Below are 21,088 nucleotides of genomic sequence, written 5' to 3'. Positions count from 1 at the left end.
CGAAGATAGGTTGACTCCTGGTAGAGAGACGAATGGAAAGTGCATTTGCAAAGCAATTATCATGGAAATGGACCAATGACTTGGCAATACGCGACTTTCAAAATGACGTAATCCACCCAGAATGCTCGGCGCGCATGCGCATAAACCCCTAGCAACAGCGGCCATCGGGGCAGGGAACGTACATTGTACGTTCCAGACGAGGATTGTTACTTAAAATGGCTGACAACTTCTAAAAGAAGCCAAAAACATTTGGAAAAGTACCTGAGAGAGTACTGTGCCTCTGTACAACAAAATATTTGGAGAACTTTCTGATCAACTCCCCCAAAAGGCTGATAAGTTGCAGCCCAGACTGCAGAAACTCCCGACGATGCGGGCCCGTACAAGGCCTGTGGACGGCATGTTCTACCCGACCTCGCTGATCATTCCTGCCATTGAGTGGACTTTGAACCTTGCAGGATTACCTCGTGTCAACATGGCTCGCTTGGTCATTTATTTAATGGACGGCTGCAATTGGAGAGACAATACCATCACTACCAACATTCAGGCAGACTTCCCTTTGGGAAACACTGTATCCGGCTTGTGTGAGCTTCTTAACCCTGATGGGAGTGTGATATCTTGGGCTTTTGAACATGCAGGGTAAGTTTAAAAGGATGATATTGTTGCGGTTTTGAGTTTTGTACAGTCAGTATAATAAAGGTTAAAATTTCCCCCTCATAGTTAGTCACACAAGCAACATTTAGCGTCGCGATAGTGTAGTTATTTCTTAGTATTTGTGAGCTTAGTCCTTTTCCTATGTTAGTTCTGCATTGAGTAGAGTAAGGAGAATAGGTCCTACTTCTACTGACTCTCCAGCCTCCCTAGCCTCATGCCCCTTTGCGCTGACTTTGGTTCATTTTGGGCGAATTAACACGAGGCAGGCCTAGGAGGGTCGGGGCGGAGCCGAATGAGAGGCGGCAGAGGAGCTGAGCTGAGCCGCCAATCAGGGCTCAGAGGTTGTGGCGGCAGCACTGCGTCACAGGGCGTGGTTGGAAGGTTCGAGAGGGTTCAAAAAGGTTCAGGGCGTATCTATATAACCCATCGCGCAAAGGCCCAGCAGGACTAGCGCGGGAGGACTGGCTGATGAACTGAAGGACTGATGAGAGGACTCGTTGATGAGCAGGAATTAAGAGATAAGCGAGTGGAGGAAAACGCGCATGAACCGGAATACGCGCTATTATAAAGTGACGCTCAGTTGAGCTGGAGGCCGAGCCGCGTACAGTGCATTAAGTCACGCGAGTGATAACGGCTGTGTAACCGCCAGCCGCGCTGAGAGACGCGTATTTTCCGTTCTACCTCATCGGCTGCCTTTGTTCGGGAGACACGCTACGAGGTTCCTTCCACCGCCTGCTTGCCATCTTCGTGGGACGTGCTGGGACCGTGGAGAGCTGGACGGGGCCGTTCCTGGACGACCACGTCGACGCGTCTGGGCGGAACATCAACCCATCTGCAATTCCCTGTGTGAGTGTGACGGGCCCGAGTCTGGGAAGTTAAGATAAGACTGACTAAGTGCTGCTCTGTGTCTCTGCGTCCACCGATCACTGTATATACGTGTGGGAATCATAATTAAACCTGTGTTCTTCCTTTTCCATTCGATCGTTCCTGTGATTTCCTCATTGGCTAAGCGTGGTACGAATAGAACCGCTCAAATCGGGTTCCACTACGAAGACTGCACGGACCACGTGGTACTCAATCCGCTCGGCGTCCCCAAACCACATGTGGCTCGTGCGAGGCTTGCTTCCTCGCTTCCGTGGCGGCACAGAGATTTAGGTACGAGCGAGACTTGGTCCCGAAACCCTACCTTGCGTTTTGCCCGGAATAGGCGTTTCAAGTCTCTCGGTTCCGCCAAGCCCAGAAAGAACAAGGGGATTAATCCCCCCTTGGTAAGGGTAAGAAGGGCGGCGGAGAACCGTAACAATATTTATTATTATTATCATTTTGGGGGGCTGGGGGGGGGAGGGGAGAAGGGGGGTAAGAGGCATTGATTTATTTGTGGGGGTTCTATCAGAATCCACTGCCTCTGCTCATTTATACTAACAGGAAATGGTACGAACCCGATACGTCGCATCCACGGATATTTCTCGTATTCTGTATACCAGCAGAAAAGAGCGTCAAAATGACGAGCGGTCCTTTTGTATTTTCACGCTATTCAGCCTTGTAAACTTGGGATAAAACCAATATGGCATACAAAAATGTACATTTATTTAGGCTGTGTATAGGCCACAGACCACTGTTGCGATCGCTCCCGAAAATAATAAAAATAATCCGGGTAACATACATGAAGCAAAAACATGCTTTACTGTTTATGTGCATATAATTATATACTTGGTGGTTATTAGGGTGGTTCTTCGCTACATAAGGCAAATAAAAAAATATTGAATTGTGTTACTCCTAACATTGAATTTTTTTGGTATTGAGGTAAAACTTCTGCATGTGAAATATTTTTTGAATACATAAAGTTTTAGGGGTTGCACAGTGACTCATGGTTGCCAGCCACTCAATGTTTGTGCCCGATAAGCGTTGATTTCCTGCAATCGGTAAACCTCTTGCGATGTTCTTTCACAACTTGAAGCAGATACTGGGTTTGCTGTTCGTCCCTTGTCAGGAGACGATTGTACTCTTCAATGAGAGCAACTGCATACACCAGAGTACAGCTGTACTGTATTCAATTAACTTTAAAAAACAACTTCAAAATGTGCAGTACATAGCAAGGTCATAGGGCAAGTGTAATGGTCAAAATCACAAGTATAGCAGTGGAGAATAAATATTCAACTCCAAACATTTATGCGAGCCAAACATGTGAAATTACAAACTCCATGTGCAACCCCTAAATTTAGTCCAAATGGCTTAAAACTTCACCACATGGGTTTTTTCATACATACAATTTTTTATAAATGTTAGGAGCATGACTTTTCTAACTTTCATTTTGAAGAACCACCTAGTGGTTGGTTATAGACCAGAACCCTGAGGCCTATGCGCCTTCACAAAATGGTGGATGTATGTTGTTTTCTTTTCGCTGTACAATTGTGGGTCGAGTCAGGCCAACTGTCCAACTGGTGTGTACAGAGCAGACATACATCCCCACATACACCATGGCTCCATTCTAGTATGATTTGCATGAGTCCTGTTTGCATTCAGGGACAGAACAATTATGGTTAGCCATTTTGAAATGAGGTTTAAAAGACAATTTGAATTACAGATTTCACGCTAGCAACAGCAGGTTAAAAGTGCCCAGCGAGCAGAACCTAAAAATGCACACAGAGTATGCTCAACAGGCCTCGTTAGCATTCATGCATCATACGTCATTTTGAAAGTCCCGTATTTGGCCATGGTACTTTATTTCCGAATGTTAATTGTACTACTACAGTACACAGGTCATTTTTATTAACCCAACTGGACTATGTCCAGCTGAGTTTTTGTCGACATCCAGTGTCCGGCGTCTGTCTGTCTGTCTGTCTGTCTCTGTCGTCTGTAAACAATTCGACGTCTATGCTCTAAAAGTCACAAATATTGATTAAATTTGATGAAACTTGTTATGCAGCATCTTTAAGACATAAACTAGTTTGGGATTGCATTGGGCGTTGTACGCCCAAAAATGGGCGTGGCAGTGCGGCCATATTGAAAAATCAATTTTTGTCATATTTTTAGCACATATAAACTATGTAGTTTGTGGTTCTATTATGCATATTCTAACCATATTGATATAGACCAGTTGAGTTCAGGTTCCCTGGAACCTCTCTAGTTAATCAAGGTGCAAAATACAGTATGTACCTTGTTCCACTGATGCAATAAAGCTTTGCTGCATCATGCTCTCATCTGTCACTTTCCCCAGATTGGAATTCAGAGACCCTCTCTTTCTCCTTTTATGGGACACGAAATTATTGGAAGCCACCGACCATGGAGCAGAATTTAACCAAAGTGATGGCGTTCACATCTGTAATGGAAGGCAAGTGTGGCCTGCTGCGGCCCTGTGTGCTAGCCCTCTGCACGACTAGCTGTGGGACCACTTGCTATTTCCTGTGGTTGTGTCTTGAGATGGGCTTTACAGTCCACTGCTCGTTTCCTGTGTCCGCACCTCTGCCTCCCTCTGTCGTCCTTCTCGATGGGCCTGTTGCCATCTGGTATTCCAATGGATTATTACAATATACCCTTCAGACATTTGATGCAACTGAAGTTAAAGTGCAAGCATTGCACAATGTTGAGCCTTGCTGGTTTGGAACTCTTGGAGGTGTTATGACCTTAATTGGCATTGAGCAAAAAATGGCTGAAGCGAAGCAAACTTCGGCTCAGCCATCCGTTGATCCACTGACGGTGGATCGTGAATGGACAGTCAAACCCATTTCCAGTGAAGATATCATTCCAATTATCGACTTCCTCCCACGCGGCTATGCATCTGCCACCCGCTGCATGTCCATCGAGGCCTCCCGTCTCAAGTCTTCCGCAATGGCTTCAGAAGGACAAGGGCTGAAACATGGCAGTCAGGGAGAGCCTCCCCAAGTAGAGAAAACAGCAAACTCAGGCTTGTGCACAATCGTCTTTGCAGCAACGTCGCATGGACAGCTCGTGCGTTGCGAGAACGGGGTAGTCACAGGTATCTGTGAACTTCCTTTCCGCAAGCCGCACAAGCTGATGATGGCAGTGGCCGGTGCAGAAATTGGGGAACTTGCAGTGATCGCCGATGTGAACGGTCACGTTTGTGCGGTTCAGACAGAAAGAATGCAGGTGGGTTTTGAGGTAACATTTCTCATTCAGTGTTGAGCTCGTTTGGACTCATGTTGTTATATGATACTGAGGTGTATGTTCTTGGTGTTGTGACGTCTTTTGAATTATTCCTGTTGCAAAGCCTTTGTACAACCAATGGGAAAACAAAAAGTCAGTTGATTTTAATTGTGAATATTTGCTAATTGAGCTATTTTGTCATCTTTAATATCAAGGACTTTTATATGGGGTGAATGTTAATGGACCAGTGTCAGAGCCAGAAATAACTTCTTTGATTTGTAGGCCTTTCTGTTGGTTCTGCTGCTGCCTTGCTCTGTCTGAAATTTTGGCAAAAGCACACACGTGCTCTTCTTTTTACGTCTGAAATGTACTTCTGTTTGTTTTCTTTCCTATTGCGTGAGCAACGTTTGTGTTGCGCAATATTAAGGGTGGGACATGGACGTCGTTAACCAAATGTCTAATCTTTGATTACTCTTCTCGGTGTGGTCTGTGTATGTTTTATAAATGGGTGTACGAATTTAAACGTTTAAAATTGTCCTAAAAGGATCATGCAGTAAAATTACATTCCTATTTTTAAAAGTTTGAATCTGGAGAATTCAGCATAATGCGGGCGAGGGAAGCGTTACCACGATAACTTGTGAACCAGTAATAGGATTTTGACCAAACTTGATACAAGTATGTATTATGATACAAAGATGAACTGATTAGATTCTAGCATCAACAGGTCAAAGGTCAGAGGTCATGTCAGGTAAATATGTTATTGTGGTAGGGATTTGAACTAAACTAACTACATGTATCATGATACATATGTACAGATTGCATTTTGAGGTCATTTATATTGTCTTGAGGTTTTAGATCAAATTTAGAGTAAGCAAAGACTTAATGTGGGCGGATGCATATTGGTCGACTTCATGACATCAAATTATGTCTAGTAATCTAGTTTACTCATGATTTCAGTGAGATGCTGTTTTGTCAATTTTCCCCTTCACTTTTGCCTCGGCATATCCAGGTAGTAGGCCAATGGGAAGGTGTGTTCACTGTGCTCATCGATGATTTTGCAAAAAGAGGCACTGAGCAAATATTACTGCTGTTCAAAGGCCCAGGTGATACCGGTGCATTTCTGAGTCGCTTTTTGCTCACCGATCTGCTTAGCATCTACTACTCGGTGAGACAATCCATCCAACGAACTCATCCTCCACCCACATATGCCATTCTTACACTTGCTTGTTAATGTTCAGCTTATTGGAGCCATGCAATGAGGCCCTGCTTTCAGCTGAGGCACAGTTTTTATGATTTGTGTTGGGGAGGAGGTTGGACGAAGACGTCAGCACATTAAGACTTGTAGTAAATAATAATATAATCTGAGCTTCCAGATATACTTTGTGGCCAAACCTTTTGCAATTTTTTGGTAACTAGCAGTGAAAAGGGACCTTGTTATTGCCTAGAGGAGGCATCTACATCCCCACATAGAATAGGCAGAAATGAGCCATTCAAAAATACAAAGTTGCAATACAGGACTTTCTAAACGATGTAACATGTCCCAGATTTCTTGGTGTGCATGTGCAGAAATTCCTATTAATGAAGCCAATCGGAGCGACCTGGGCATGTATCATACGTGCCAGATAAGGATTGTAGCATAGAACGGCTTACCAAGCTTTTAAAGAAGCCGAAACTACTTGGAAACATACCTGATAAAAAGGGATGTGCCTCCACAACAAAGGATTTGGAGAGCTTTCTGAACAACTTGTCCAAAACTTGATATTTTGAAGCTTGACAATGCAAAAATACTGCAAAAACTCACAATGATGTACAATGCCTTCAGAAAGTATTCACACACCTTGATTTTTTTCACACTTTGTTGTGTTACAGCCTGAATTTATAATGGATTATATTGGGATTTTATTTCCTCACTGATCTACACATAATACCCCATAATGTCAGTGATTTATTTTTTTCGGCGTAGCCCATAGAGCAAAGCTGTCTAGAACAGTGTTTGGCTGTCCGTATGTATGTATGTATTGTCACATCACTGGGGATTAAGATCCCCCAAGCTGACAGATAGCCGTAACGAGCTTAAACTCAGAGGCGTACTTTGAACCTTGCCGGGATTGTCTTTGACGAGCACGGTAAGGCCGAGCCTTGGCTAATTGGGAACACACGCAAGGTTAATCCGAACCCACAAATAAAGAAACGAACCAGAACGAGAAAAGTAAAATTCACAAATAATGAATTTATTAAACATAATGGTAACCCAAATGAAAGGAATGTGAGGTAAAAACGATTTCTTAATTTGAGACGTCTCCACTCACTCATATACAAACAAGGGGGAAACAAAAATAAAAGAAAATAAATAATGTTGTGGTAATCGGCCGACACTCGGCTGTGCGTCCCAAAATGGCTGGTAGGGCTTGCTGGTCGTCGAACCAGAGTCACTGCGCGGGAGGCGCACAAGATGGCGCTGAACCATGCCCATAGCCAGCCGCCGGCGTGAGGCAAGCAGGCAGAATCCCTCTTTGTTTCGCTCACGACCCCCTCCTTCTCCACAGAGCACCACCGTCAACCAACACCTCCTCCTTCCATGTTGCAAAACTACCAAAGCCCCGACACGTCTCCTCACCAGCGCACCCGAGACATCTGTGTCCACTCGAGACGAGAGCCAGATCAAGAGAGAGAGAGCAAAATGGCAAGACGCATCTTTTTTCCCATCAGCTCTCGAATGTTCCAAGCTGACGTTACACTCTGTCCAATCACCAAGCTCTACTCAAACATCCCACCAATCATGAAGGCCGGTGCGTGGCCTCCTCGTTACGAGTCGTCGGGGGGCGGAGTCCAATATCTGTTCGGATGACGTCGGCGGTCATGAGGCAGGGCTTGACTGGCACCATCGACAAATGTGCTGGGTGTTGGTTAGCCCTGGCGGCGTGGTGAGCGAATGAGTCCGTTTGTTATAGTTGTTTGGCGGGCTTAGTTTTATAACATTAGGAAAAATTACAAGAGGCATTTACACACAGAGGATTGAACCTTACAGACCCTATGCTACCTAGATAGCACAATTCCACTCCTCCGTGTGGAGACACCGAAATGCTTAATCGGACATTCGACTCTCCTTATGTACAGCGAGATGGGTTTTTCTTCTTCGCGATACTCGGAGCATGCTAATGTATACGATTCTATCTCGGCTAAGGTATTTCATTGTTTACCTCCCCCCCAACCCCCACCGCCCCACAAACGTAACAGTATGTATATATGTATGTCCCCCTCAAACGTACATCAATCAGAGCTGAGGATCTGGTCACATGACTGGGGTGATGTGATGTCATTTCGGCGGTACGACGGCTGACTCCATACACTGCCATTTTGATTCCTATTCCATTCAGACCGGACATATCGTTGAGCCTGTCATGTATCGCAATCTGCATGCTCTACCTTACGTTTTTCATTCAGTATGAAACACAAACAAACCGATTGTTAAAATGACCATCAAATATCGAAAGAATAGGCGTTACGGGTCTTCCAACGACACAGTACATATAGGCCTTGGGCTTCATGCCTTCATAGTTCATGTTTCACCTTCAGGCCACTTCGGACAAATTCGCCCAGGTTTCTTAATCCAGTAGTATGGTTTTCAAAATAATAATAATAATGCTAACAATAATAATTTAGTAAATATAATCGTCACTGCAATCCCATGTTCGCCACTGCAATGTTACTGGATTGAAGCGGTGTATGGTTGGTTCATTATTGACTCGATGAGAAGCGGGTGTCCTAATTATTCTGAGAGTGAGGAATTAGCCTTGGTTTATTGATACAGTAACATCGTCTTCATAATAATAATAACGTTAACAATAATGATTTTGTAAATGTAATTGTAACGCTGTAAGCCCTTTGTTGTGATTGCAAGGGTGCTGGATTGAAGCGGTGTATGGTTGGTTCATTATTGACTCAAAACGTACAGTATAAACCAGTGTCTCAATGCAACCTCTTCACTTCCATGGTGACTGACAGCTTAGAGACTTGGAGTACTTCAAAATAATTTAATACTTACATTATTTGCTACCTGGTATCTCCACCCAGGTCATACTATCCTCTTCAACTAAAGTATCAAACAAGCCTGGCTACGCCGCTGTTAGACTTTCGGTCTTGTTTTTTCGAAATTTTTAAACATAGGACTTTAAAAATAGGAACATAATTAAAAACAGGACTACGGGTGTTGAAGCTTACCTGGAGCAGGAGCAACAGTCACTCAAACCCCCTGCACACCCCATGACCCTGATTTTTTTTTATGCCATGAACAAACTTTGGTACATAATGGGTGATTAAGATTGTGGTAAAGTTTCATTTAAATTGTGTGCAGTTTCGGAGAAGAGAGCAAATACCTATTTTGCGGGGTGAAACCTAATCCCCCTTAATGAGCACAGACTTTGATGCGGTAAATACACCTTCGTTAGGCATCAGATATGAAGCTAGTGGCCCAGTTTCATTGAAATTGTGTGTTTGGTTCAAGCGATAATGACTGAAGTATTTACGGACTCACACGCCCACCTACTCACTGACTGACTCACTTACCTACGGACACTGCTCGACTGCCTACGGACACTAAAGTCTAGGTGAGCTAAAAATGAAAAGCTGAAATGTCTTCAGTCAATAAGGAGTATTCAACACCTTTGCTATGACACTCCAAATTGAGCTCAGATGCATCCAATTTCCTTTGATCCTCCTTGAGATGTCTCTCCAACTTGATTGGAGTCAACCTGTAGCCAATTCAATTGATTTGACATGATTTAGAAAGAAACACACCTTTCTATATAAGGTTCCACAGTTGACAACAGTCTCTGCAGTCTCATGCAGAGACAACAGTCTCTGCAGCACTTCACAAATCTAGGCTTTATGGGAGAGTGACCAGGCAGAAGTCGCTCCTAAGAAAAAGGGACATGATAGCATGCCTGGAGTTTTCAAAAAGACAAGTGAAAGACTTTAAGAACATGAGGAAAAATATTCAGTGGTTTGATGAGATGATAATTGAACTCTTTGGCCTGAATGCAAAGTCTGGCAGAAACAAAGCACAGAACATCTAACACCATCCCAAACGTGAAGCATGGTGGTGGCAGCATCATACTATGGGGATGCATTTCAGTGGCAGGGACTGGGAGACTTGTAAGGATAGAGGGAACAATGATTTGAGCCAAATACTGCCAATGAGATTTGAGACATATACTTGAGGAGAACCTGCTTCAGAGTGCAGAAACCTTAGACTGCGGCGAAGATTTACCTTCCAACAGGACAATGACCCCAACCATACAGCCAAAGCAACACTGGAATGGCTTCAGAAGAAGAACATGAAAGTCCTCGAGTGGCCTAGCCAAAGCCCAGCCTTGAATCACATTGAGAATCTGTGTAAAGACTTGAAGATTGCTGTTCACCGACACTCCCCATCCAACTTTACAGAGCTTGAGCAAATCTGCAATCAAGAATAGGAGAAACTCCCCAAATCCAGATGTGCAAAGATGATACAGACATATCCAAGAAGACTCGAAAATGCAATCTCTACCAAATGCGCTTCTACAAAGTATTGTCTCAGGTAGTTGAATACTTATGTAAATTAGATATTTCTGTATTTAATTTTTAATTATTTTATAAAAACTAGATGGTATTCATACAATACTTACCCTGCGCAGTCAACTTGGTGCGAGCCAACTCTTTTGTTTTTGAAGGGTTCTTTTCTTTGAGCCTATATGGCTGCCAGCTAATGTGAACGATGACATCATAAATTTACATTCTCTAAAATAATTATTGCATAGATCATGCTCAATAAATGTCAAAACTGATCAGACCAAGCGTTGTCCCTGCCGAATTATGACGTCATAATTAAGGCACCAATGACGTCATCGTTACCTCCACCATTTATTACCTCTGCCACCGAAGGTGGATGGAGGTTATGTTTTCACCCCTGTCTGTCTGTTTGTCCGTTTGCCAACAAAATATCTCAAAACGTTGTGGACGGATTCGGACGAAATTTGGCAGAGAGGTAGTGTATGTGACAAGGACGAAATGATTAGATATTGGTGAAGATCCAGATTTGGATCCGGCTACTAGAATTTTTTAAGTGATTCTTCACCATTGGGAGATAGGGCCAAAAATGATACATAGCAGGATATCTTAAAAAGTTGTGGACGGATTTGGACGAAACTTGGTGGACCGGTTGTTTGTTTGACGAGGAAGAATCGATTCAATTTTGGTGAATATTCGGATCCGGCTAGTATAATTTTAAAGTGATTATTCACCATTGTGAGATAGTTCCAAAAACGATACAAAGCAGGATATCTCAAAAAGTTGTGGACGGATGATTTTGATTAAATGTGATGCTGTATTGTTATTTTCTGGTCTACTCTGGGATACAAAACCTAAACTGTTCACCTGGTGGAGGTATGCTCTCTACTGAGTGCCATTCTAGTTCCCCATGCAGAGTTCTTTACAATGAGCCACAATGAGCCACGACCCAGCTCCGGTTGGCGCGAACTGCCTTGTCCTTGGCGCGGAGCGGCCCTTGGCGCGCCCGCTCGTCATCGCTCCAACGCAAGCCGCGCTCATCATTCGTCGTTCGTACACCAACGCAAGGAAGAGAATCGACGGCGTTCCTTCTCTCAGTCTTTCGAACTGCTTGTTCCTCCACCAGGTCCGAAGCAAGAGAAGGCCCAGCGCGAAGGGACAGTCAGGAGCAAGAGGCCAAGGGAAGAGAAGAGAGGGAAGAGAGCAAGAAATTTTCCGGCGAGCGAGTCGTTTTGTCACTCGCGGTGTGACGTCAGCTCTCTCCCTCTACCAACCAGTGCCTCGTTTCTTGGTGGTCTTTCGTGCCGTCTGACGTCACCGGCGCTTGTCCTTCAATCAGCGACCTGCTTCTATGTAGTCATTTTGTGCCTTCCGCATTGATTGGCCGAATGTTCGCACCTTCCGCACTGATTGGCTGAATGTTTGCGCCTTCCGCACTGATTGGCCGAGGTGTCATGGGTCGGTGGCCTATCAGTGTGCCGCTCCTTCACCTTTCTTACCCCCAATTCACGGGGAAGCTGTTTGTCCCTTCCCCGACCAATCGCACGTTCTCCTGGGCGTGGCTCCCAGCCTGCCTGGCATGATGTTTGTCGCCATGGTGGCATACTGCGCGGCTGCTGCCTGTTGGCTCTTCCAAAGTCATTGTGGCGGTGGGGGTATTATTTAATGTGTGGTGCGCTAATGGGCCTATCTAATGTCTATGGGATGTATTGCCATAAGGAACACTGGGATGCTCACAGAGGGAATGACACACAAGATAATTTTATCCATAATCCCTGTACTAATTAGCATGCTCCACCCCCTCATAACAGGGCCAAAGATACAAGCTTAATCTGACATTCGGGCTACAGAACTTATTACATCTAGATTCGCTATCACGACAGCTGGACACCTACCTATGCAGATCTACCTGGATCTAGATATTCCTCTACCCCTAATTTTCACAACAATATCAATTGAATCTCATGTTTTCAACATGAATTGGAAAACGATCCTGCAGTTCTGATTGACAATCGTTGACAATCATTCTGTAGAAACGAACAAAATGGACAATCATTCCAAACAGGAGACTAACCTTAGGGACGTCATAAAGGACACGAACATCAGGCACGAAGAACTAATGTAACCTGTTAAATAAGGTGGTGTAAAAGACGCTGCTCAACAGTGGTAAACCTCCAAAAAGGCCTTCGATTTTCTCCGACCTTTAAAATCTTATTTCATCTCTATTGAATTATATACTTGAACACTGAAGAACACAAATCGCCGTATTTACACTTTCAAAACTCTTCTGTGTCACAGTTCTTGGACAAAATATCACAGCAATTTACATCATCTTTGCCAATCAGATTTGCTGCTTCTAAACTCCACCCATGTCCCTTTTTCTCCAGACTGCGTGGGGTAAGGTGTTCTATGAACTCTCTAGTTACCTCTACCACCGAAGGTGGATGAGGTTGTGTTTTCACCCCTGTCTGACTGTTTGTTTGTGAACAGGATATCTCAAGTTGTGGACGGATTCGGACAACATTTGGTGGAGAGGTGTGGTATGTGTCTGACGTAATTATTCTATTTTCGTGTTAAAGATCCGGATCTGGATCCGAGAATTTTTGTAAGTCTCTTTTTTTCATTAAATAATCTTTTCTCTTCTCACTTTCTCATTGTGAGACAAAAGACTTTAAAAATGGTACGTGCTGCTTCCTCACTTGAGGTTCAGCATTTAAAGGATACAACTCAGACAAATCCCATGGCTTTGGCATCCCATATGGTATCGGGGATTTTCCCTTTAAAAACCCCACACGGACTGCCAAGAGAATAGCGCCATCATTCACCGGTGTCTGTACACAGTGTGCTCTGGTAGGTTACTTCCCCCAGATGTGGTAAACGGATGTGTTTATCTGAAGTCGTCCGACATTGTCTTTTGTGTGTGTGTGTGTGTGTGTGTGTGTGTGTGTGTGTGTGTGTGTGTGTGTGTGTGTGTGTGTGTGTGTGTGTGTGTGTGTGTCTCTGTCTGTGACAATTCCTTCATGGATTAATAAGGAAATAAATTGGGAATGGTTTTAAAATTGCATTTCCGGCCGTTGTGTAATCGCTTGCCAAGACTGAAAATGTTGAGTTGATTTGCAATTTTCAAACAGACTTGTGAAGCACTTTCTCTTTGGCTTTGGTTCATTTCTCTCCACACTATTTCACATTTGATTGTCAGCCGCACCCCCGTCTCTTTCCCTGAGCAGCACAATGCAGGTTCCAGGGTTATGGAGACGGCCGACATATTTTCTGGGGAAAATCACGACCGCATCGTCACTGCTCTGGAGAGGCGTTTACAGGTGATTCAGACTCTGTCTCTGGATTTGTGCAATGGGAAGTACAGAAGAATCTTGTGCTATCCTTCAGGGTGTAGTACTGGTGAAAAATTGAGAAAACTACATCGGTACCTTTGAGAGGCCTTTACACAAAAACAAAGTCAAGTTAATATCTAATTTTCAGTTTTTCTTGAAAGATATAATCTTGGCTTTAACTCGGACCAGTTTCAAGGCTTCTTTGTCATATTACATGCATATAATTTGCATAAATTAGACCGTCAATAAAAAACAAGGAAAAACAAAGAACACATTTCTACTTCTATCTTCTATGTCACCTATCATTCTTTTCACACAAAACTTGGTACATGTATTATGCATGTGTTACTCTACTACCTGATGAGAGGATTTTGTGAAATTATGTCAAATGTTCACTAATTAGCTAATTATGCCAATTACCAGATAAAACTTGGTTGTCCTTCAATAAATCCACAATGGCTACTCCTATAAACAAAAGCCGTCATCATTTTAAAGGAAGTGATATTCTGAATATCCTGTCCACATTTCAGCCCAAAAGAATGATGCATTTCCCAAGTTATAACAAATTTCATGCAAAATATTATATTGAATTGAATTGAAATTAGAATTTTTCAATAATTAGGGGTACTTCTATGACCTCTAATAGCATGATTCTTGTTTATAAGACTATAAGGAAACTGTTCAGCTAAAAAAAAAAAAAAAAAAAAAAAAAAAATCACCTGTTCACCTGTACTACACCCTTAACATCCCTCACTTTTCCTAAACGCTAGCTTTGATATTACCTCAAATCGTTCTAAAATGTTTGAATCCGAGCCAGGCTGAGTCTGCCTCCCCCACCCCCCGTTCAAGCATATCTCGTGGCATCTTCTCCAATTCGAACCCCATTGACGTATCGAAGTGTAATTTTGTTTCATTTTGATTTCCTTTCGTTTTTAACTTTACTTGATGCTTGTCAAAAGGAGCACACATTTTTGAGATCTGGAATATCTCTACACACCAAAGTCTAATCGTCATCCTCATTGCCTCTTATCTCTAAAATCTACAGATTGCTTCTTGTCTCCCAAGATGAAATCCAGCTTGCGGGTTCTTTTACGGTTCAGGCATTCGCGTACGCTTTGTGAATGCCGATGCCCATGATACATCTATTAAATGTATAATGAGTGCGAGAACGGTCGTGCTTTTGTACCGTTTGGTAATATTTATTGCTCTCTCGCCGTAAGCAGCTTCTGGGATAAACTCGAGAGAAGGTTTTTAATTACTTATATTTTTTGCTAATTTCCAATGCGACTTTGACATGTAGGGTTCTCCTATGAATTTGGCAATGTCATGTATGCCAATTTTTTCGTGCAGAATTCAATAAATGTCCTCGGGAGCCACGAGCTCCAAGCTAATGGTCTGGGAGCTTGCACCAGCCCGGCACAAAAATGAGATTTTTTTTTCCGTTCATTTTTCAAAAAGTTTGCGTTACCTACGATCAACCACCTAGTCTATAGGCTTATGTAACATTTTCCAGGTTTGTCATTTTTTGGGGGTAGATTCTTGACATTCATGTCTAAACACATCTAGAAACTTCACTGATTAAGAAAAAAAAGGATGCCAGTTTTCCATTAACATTTAGGGCCTCCATTTTGAATTTCAAAATGGCCACCACCGAAACTCAGTTTCTTAAAAAATATTTGCCAATTAACTATACTATTCATTCAAATGTCATACAATATTTATTCCATTTTATCTAAACTCATATATAGGGGTCGACAATTCATTGGAAACAAAATGAGAGCACTAGAAATACTCTAAATTAGCAAAAATCAAAGATGGCTACCAAATTTCAGACTTTTTTTTACGTAAAATGCCATAACTTTTGAACCAATGGACAAAGGAGGATGTTTTTGGTGTCTAACCATATGTTTTGGCACATGAGGATTCCAATAATAACAACATATTGTTACGGATTCGTCACTTCCGGTGTTGTGATTTTCATCCACTTGAAACATTTCTGGTTCTATGTATTATTATTATTATTATTGTTTGAGGGAAATAGCCATTATTATTGTCAAAAGGTAAAAAGGTTAATGTTAAATGAAACAGGAAACCGGATCGGGAACCGGAAGACGAAGAAGAAGAAGAGGAGGTGAGAAAAAAGAGGAGGAGTGAAAAGTCGGACAAGAAGCTGGTTGCTTTGCGTTCTGGATCGAACGTTGTCGAGCAAGAGTCACGAGTGAACTTTGAATTTCCTGGATAGGAATTCCTGCGATAGGGGTTATCGCTGTCACTGATCAACCTGGGTGTCAGGTTTGGCATTGGGATTCTGAAGAATCATCGCCGGGTCGTCGCGACTCGAGAACGAGCCGTCGGCCATTTTGATTCGTGCGCGCAAGGTATTTGCTTCGTCAGCCATTTCCACCGCTTTCAGATGTATCTGATGTGTGTGTGTGTGTGTGCACCGTGGCTTTTGGAAGATTAATTTGCGGTTCGCCGACTGAGCCGTGAAAGTTCAGACCTGGAGGGCGCCTTTGGATTTCCCATTCACCTTGAGTTTGCCTTACGCAGTGGCGTCTTTGGATTTCCCATTCGCCTTGAGTTTGCTTTACGCAGTTTTGGACCACGTGACTCTTTGCGCCGCTTCGGCCACATACGCCTTTCTGCTGTTTTGGCGGTATGACCGGGCCCGTCATCTGAACGGGGTTCGGGTTTCGATTCGACATCACTCTAATGATCACTGGAGGGGATCAACTTTGAGCTATAGAGACATTGGGGAATGTTTTTTTTCACTCTGGGAGCACAGTGAGTTATCCTATACTAGCTGATGGTACTGCTGTTACGTGTTCCTCCCCGACCCCCTGGTCACGATGTACCTCCGAGCCCCGAGAGGAGCCACGGCAGAAAAATATGTTACTCAATAGTGAAACCTCGCACTTGTTACTCAATTGATTAGAAATCAATAGTGAAACCACACCAATGATTATCAACAAACAAATATTGTATTAAAATCACACAGGAATAACGATACAACAATGATAGCAATCCACAATACAATCAACACATCTTATGATGGTACCATCAGCTAGGGTAAGATAACTCACTGTGCTCCCAGTGATTGAAAAATAACACTCCCCAATGTCTCTATAACTCAAAGGTGATCCCCTCCAGCGAGTGTCAGAGCGAGATCAAATCGAAACCCGAACCCCGTTCAGATGACGGGCCCGGTCACACTGCCAAAACAGCAGAAAGGCGTATGTGGTCGAAGCGGCATAAAAAGTCACATGGTCCAAAACCGTGTCAGGCAAACTCACGGAGGGATGGGAATCCAAAGGCGCCCTCCAGGTATGAACGTTCACAGTTCACAGTCGGCGAACCGCAAATTAATCTTCAAACTCCGCGTTGCACACACATATCCCAGATAGACGACTGGATGGTGAAACTGACGCGTAGCCAAGACCTTTTGAGGAACAAAGCGCGAGTGTCAAAATGGCCGACGGCTCTTACTCGAGTCGACACGACCCAGCGAGGATTCTTCGGAATCGCAACGCCCAAACCTGACCACGCAGGTTTATCAATTCCCCCAGCGATAACACCTATCGCAGGGACTCCTTTCAAGGGACCTCAAAGTTCACTCGCGATTTTCGTTCGACAACGCTCGCTACGGAGCTTGAAACGACTCGCTTCTTGTCTGACCTCTCGCCACGCCCCCACCTTCTTCCTCCTCTTCATCTTCCGGTTCCCGATCTGGTTTCCGGTTTCATTTAAAGTGAACCCTTTTACATTTTGATAATACTAATGGCCATTTCACTTAAACAATGATAATAATAATACATAGAATCAGAAGTGTTTCAAGTGGATGAAAACCTCAACAGTGGAAGTGACAAATCCGTAACACTTCCCCCCCCCCCGAGAAAGAAAGTTTGAACACAGCAAGAACTTTCTTTGCAGGCAAACTCTCTAAACAAACAAAAGTGCACTCACAACCCAAATCATCAATTCCCGTGAGCAACAATACTCAATATTCCCCAAAAATAAAGCAACAAAACTTCGAACAACCCACAGAGATTTCCAAAGTTAATTCTCTCTGGACAAAGCATCAGCAACGACATTGTCCCTGCCCTTACATGTTCAATTTCCCCGTTGAACTCTTGCAAAGCTAAACTCCATCTCATCAACCTCTGATTTGTATTTTTAGATTCGGTTGAATGAAGGTTAAGGAGTTGATCAAAAATCCAAAATCAAGCAAATCGATAGCACTTTTTTTTGAGAGGCCGAGCTGAGAACGAGGTTTCATGGTGGTTGGGTGGTGAGGCCTGGAGGTATTCACTACATGGACGCTTTAGGAACGTGGAGTTCACGGTTAATCCGTGTAGGAAAGTTCACTGCATGGACGCCTTTAGGAACATGGCGTTCACGGTTAGTCCGTGTAGGAATCTTGGCTCGGCTGCTCCGCAGCATTCAGTGCTTCAACTCTTCCTAACTTTCATAATAATCACAGTTGGACCACTTGTCGCTGTAGTCTCGTGAATAGCGGTCTCCTTCTTGGCCACTACCCTGATAAATCATTCCTTCGGGAGCTGCCGTAACTCTGGGAGCCTCCATAGTAATATCGATTGCGGCCATCACCAAAACTACCTCCACGTTGTCCTACTCTGTAGCCCCCTCGACACCTAGGAAATGCCTTCTCTACTGTTATGGTCCAATCCTCCAACTCCTTGCTATTCAGAGCCTTTTCTGCATCTCTGGCGTCCTTTGTGTTTTCAAACGTGACAAAGCCAAACGCTCTTGACTTTTGTGTCTCCCTGTCTTTTATCAGCAACACTTCCAAAAGCGGGCCATATTTGCCGAAGATAGAGTCCAGAACATCTTCACTTGTGTCAAAGTTCAGTCCACCTACAAAGAGCTTGCCAACATTGCCTCCATCCCTGACTTGCGTAGTGTTACTTTCCATACTAGGCTTTTTAACAAACATCGGGTTACCAGAAACTTGGCCACCGGTCAAATCATTCCCGATAACAAAAGATACTCCCTCTACAGGAAGAGTGGCTTGTAAACCTACGGTGACCGGTCCTGACACCAAATCAGACTCTAAATGGATGACATGAAGTGGAGCTTTAACACAGCCACCAACCCCCTGTAAACGAACACTAACACCAGTTGCCGTCTTCTCTGACAATGGCAAAATGCCTTCAAGCATCAAAGATTGATGTGCTCCTGTGTCCCTCAATACCCTAACCGGTTTCTGGTTAGTCGAGTCTCCATCCAGGGACACAAACCCCTCTGAAATAAATGGTTGGTAACACTTTTGAGGGCGATTTCTCACATTTGCCATTGCATTCGGAGTTGTACTAGTCTGACTCCGCCCCTGACTCCTTTCAAGGGACCTCAACGTTCACTCACGACTTTCGTTCGACAACGCTCGCTATGGAGCTTGAAACGACTCGCTTCTTGTCTGACCTCTCGCCACGCCCCCGCCTTCTTCCTCCTCTTTGTCTTCCGGTTCCCGATCTGGTTTCCGGTTTCATTTAAAGTTGACCCTTTTACATTTTGATAATACTAATGGCCATTTCACTTAAACAATGATAATAATAATACATAGAATCAGAAGTGTTTCAAGTGGATGAAAACCACAACAGCGGAAGTGACGAATCCGTAACAGTACCATCATAAGATGTGTTGATTGTACTTTTGATTGCTATTATTGTTGTACCATTATTCTTGTGTGATTTTTAATAGAATACTTGTTTGTTTATAACCATTGGTGTGGTTTCCCTATTGATTTTTGACACAGAATAACACATTTTTCTGCCGTGACTCCTCTCGGGGCTTGGAGGTACACCGTGACCAGGGGGTCCGGGAGGAGCACGTAACAATATTGATGATTTGAACACTCTTCACCAATGCAAAACATTTAATATAAATAATGTAGAACATGTAATTCAATATATATTTATTTGGGCTGTTATGGAATTTGAAGATGGATAATTTTTAAAAAAGGTACAACATGTATGAATCAGGAGTGTCAACGTTACGGATTAAATGTTCCTAAAAATGGCCCTAAAATTAATGGCCCTAAATGTTCCTAAAAATGGCCCTAAAATTAATGGCCCTAAATGTTAATGGAAAAACTGGCACCCATTTTTTTCTTAATCAGTGATGTTTCTAGATGTGTTTAAACATGAATGCCAAGAATCTACCCAAAATTTTGCTTTTTTTTTACATAAGCCCACAGACTAACCACTCGATGAGGAGTAATATGCAATCTTTGTACGCATGAACAAATATGATAAGTTTATCATGTGACATTCCTGTCACACGTCACATGACATTCCTATCTCCAGGCAGGTATGTCCATGCTGCAAGAATTGCAGGACCTGTCTTCGGCGAAAGAAGTGCTTACGCAGCAGTCCCTTGATTCCTTGCTTCGCCTCATTCATGGGGTAGCCCCCGTGCTTTTACCACCATCACAGGTGTGTAAGAGGAATTCTGAAACATAGTGATGTGTTTTAATATCAAGCCTGGTGTAGGTTTAACGGTTAAGGTGGCTTAAGATCTTAGGGTCTTGGGTTTGTTCATCCTTCCGATGTCGGCAAAATGAGTGCCAGCTTACTGGCAACAGTGGGCACTGCATCAGCGGTGATGCAATGAGCAGCCACAGGCAGCGTCCCCAATAATTTTGGTACCGTCCCTCAACTTGTTCCCATGTGTTCCCATGCTCAATGCAGCACGAGATGGTTAGAAGAGTCAGCTGGTTCATACCTGTTGGTTCCTGCCATCTTCCTAAACACAACCCTTCTACCCCTGTACCAGGCATCCAGCATGCCCATCAAAACATCTCTCGTCGATAAAATACAGCACTCGACATGAGCTTGGCAGTTTATTCATTTCAGCCAAATTGCCAGCAAAAACGGTCTTTGTGTCGAGAGAATGCTCAACCTCCATTTTGTCCTTCGGAATTCGGGAGAATGAGTGCGCTGAGACGAGATAAGGCGGCTGACTTTAAAGGCGACTGCAGAGCGCTTATTTAATTTAATTTTAATCGTGACCTGAAATGGATCCGTGCTGGACTTTGTAACGTGAAGCAATTTCAGATAAAGATGAAGCATTTAAACCACTTTTGTGGAGTTACAGCGTTTTCCCAATCCTGTCGACAACTGATAAAGAACCGAGGAGGCACCTTTGTTTTGAAAGGAACACCTTCGCTGCTCTTGGGTTCTAAATTGGTAATGTCCTTTCTTCACCGATATGATTCTATCGCTAAACGGGATGCAGAACTCGCTCCTTTGTGTCAAAATCCGATTCGTCAGGTCATAGAAATTGTCATTCTGAAGCAATTAATTTGTCTTTTCTTACCGCTCGACTTTTTGTCAAAAGGAATCGCCGTTGGTGAAACAAAATTGCTTTCACAATGCAATTTGGAGCCTTCATTGCTCTTTTTATATTCAAATTTTGAGTCGTTGTTTGAGATTCAT

General features: G+C 43.4%; 1 protein-coding gene across 1 annotated transcript in view; it reads left to right on the top strand.

Annotated features, from left to right (window-relative positions):
• Nucleotides 1-21,088, top strand: part of FANCB (FA complementation group B) — a 100,484-nt gene that overhangs the window by 3,666 nt on the left and 75,730 nt on the right. The window contains exons 3-6 of the mRNA XM_078768568.1: nucleotides 3,869-4,758; nucleotides 5,765-5,920; nucleotides 13,530-13,622; nucleotides 19,958-20,086. Coding sequence (XP_078624694.1) covers nucleotides 3,869-4,758; nucleotides 5,765-5,920; nucleotides 13,530-13,622; nucleotides 19,958-20,086 — 1,268 coding nt within the window. The remainder of the gene's footprint in view (nucleotides 1-3,868; nucleotides 4,759-5,764; nucleotides 5,921-13,529; nucleotides 13,623-19,957; nucleotides 20,087-21,088) is intronic.

Source organism: Myxine glutinosa, chromosome 14 (genome assembly GCF_964187855.1).
Source record: "Myxine glutinosa chromosome 14, kmMyxGlut1.1, whole genome shotgun sequence".
NCBI classification, from domain to species: domain Eukaryota; kingdom Metazoa; phylum Chordata; class Myxini; order Myxiniformes; family Myxinidae; genus Myxine; species Myxine glutinosa.
The sequence above is the reverse complement of the archived record's forward strand: the minus strand, read 5'-3'. Positions and strand labels throughout refer to the sequence as shown.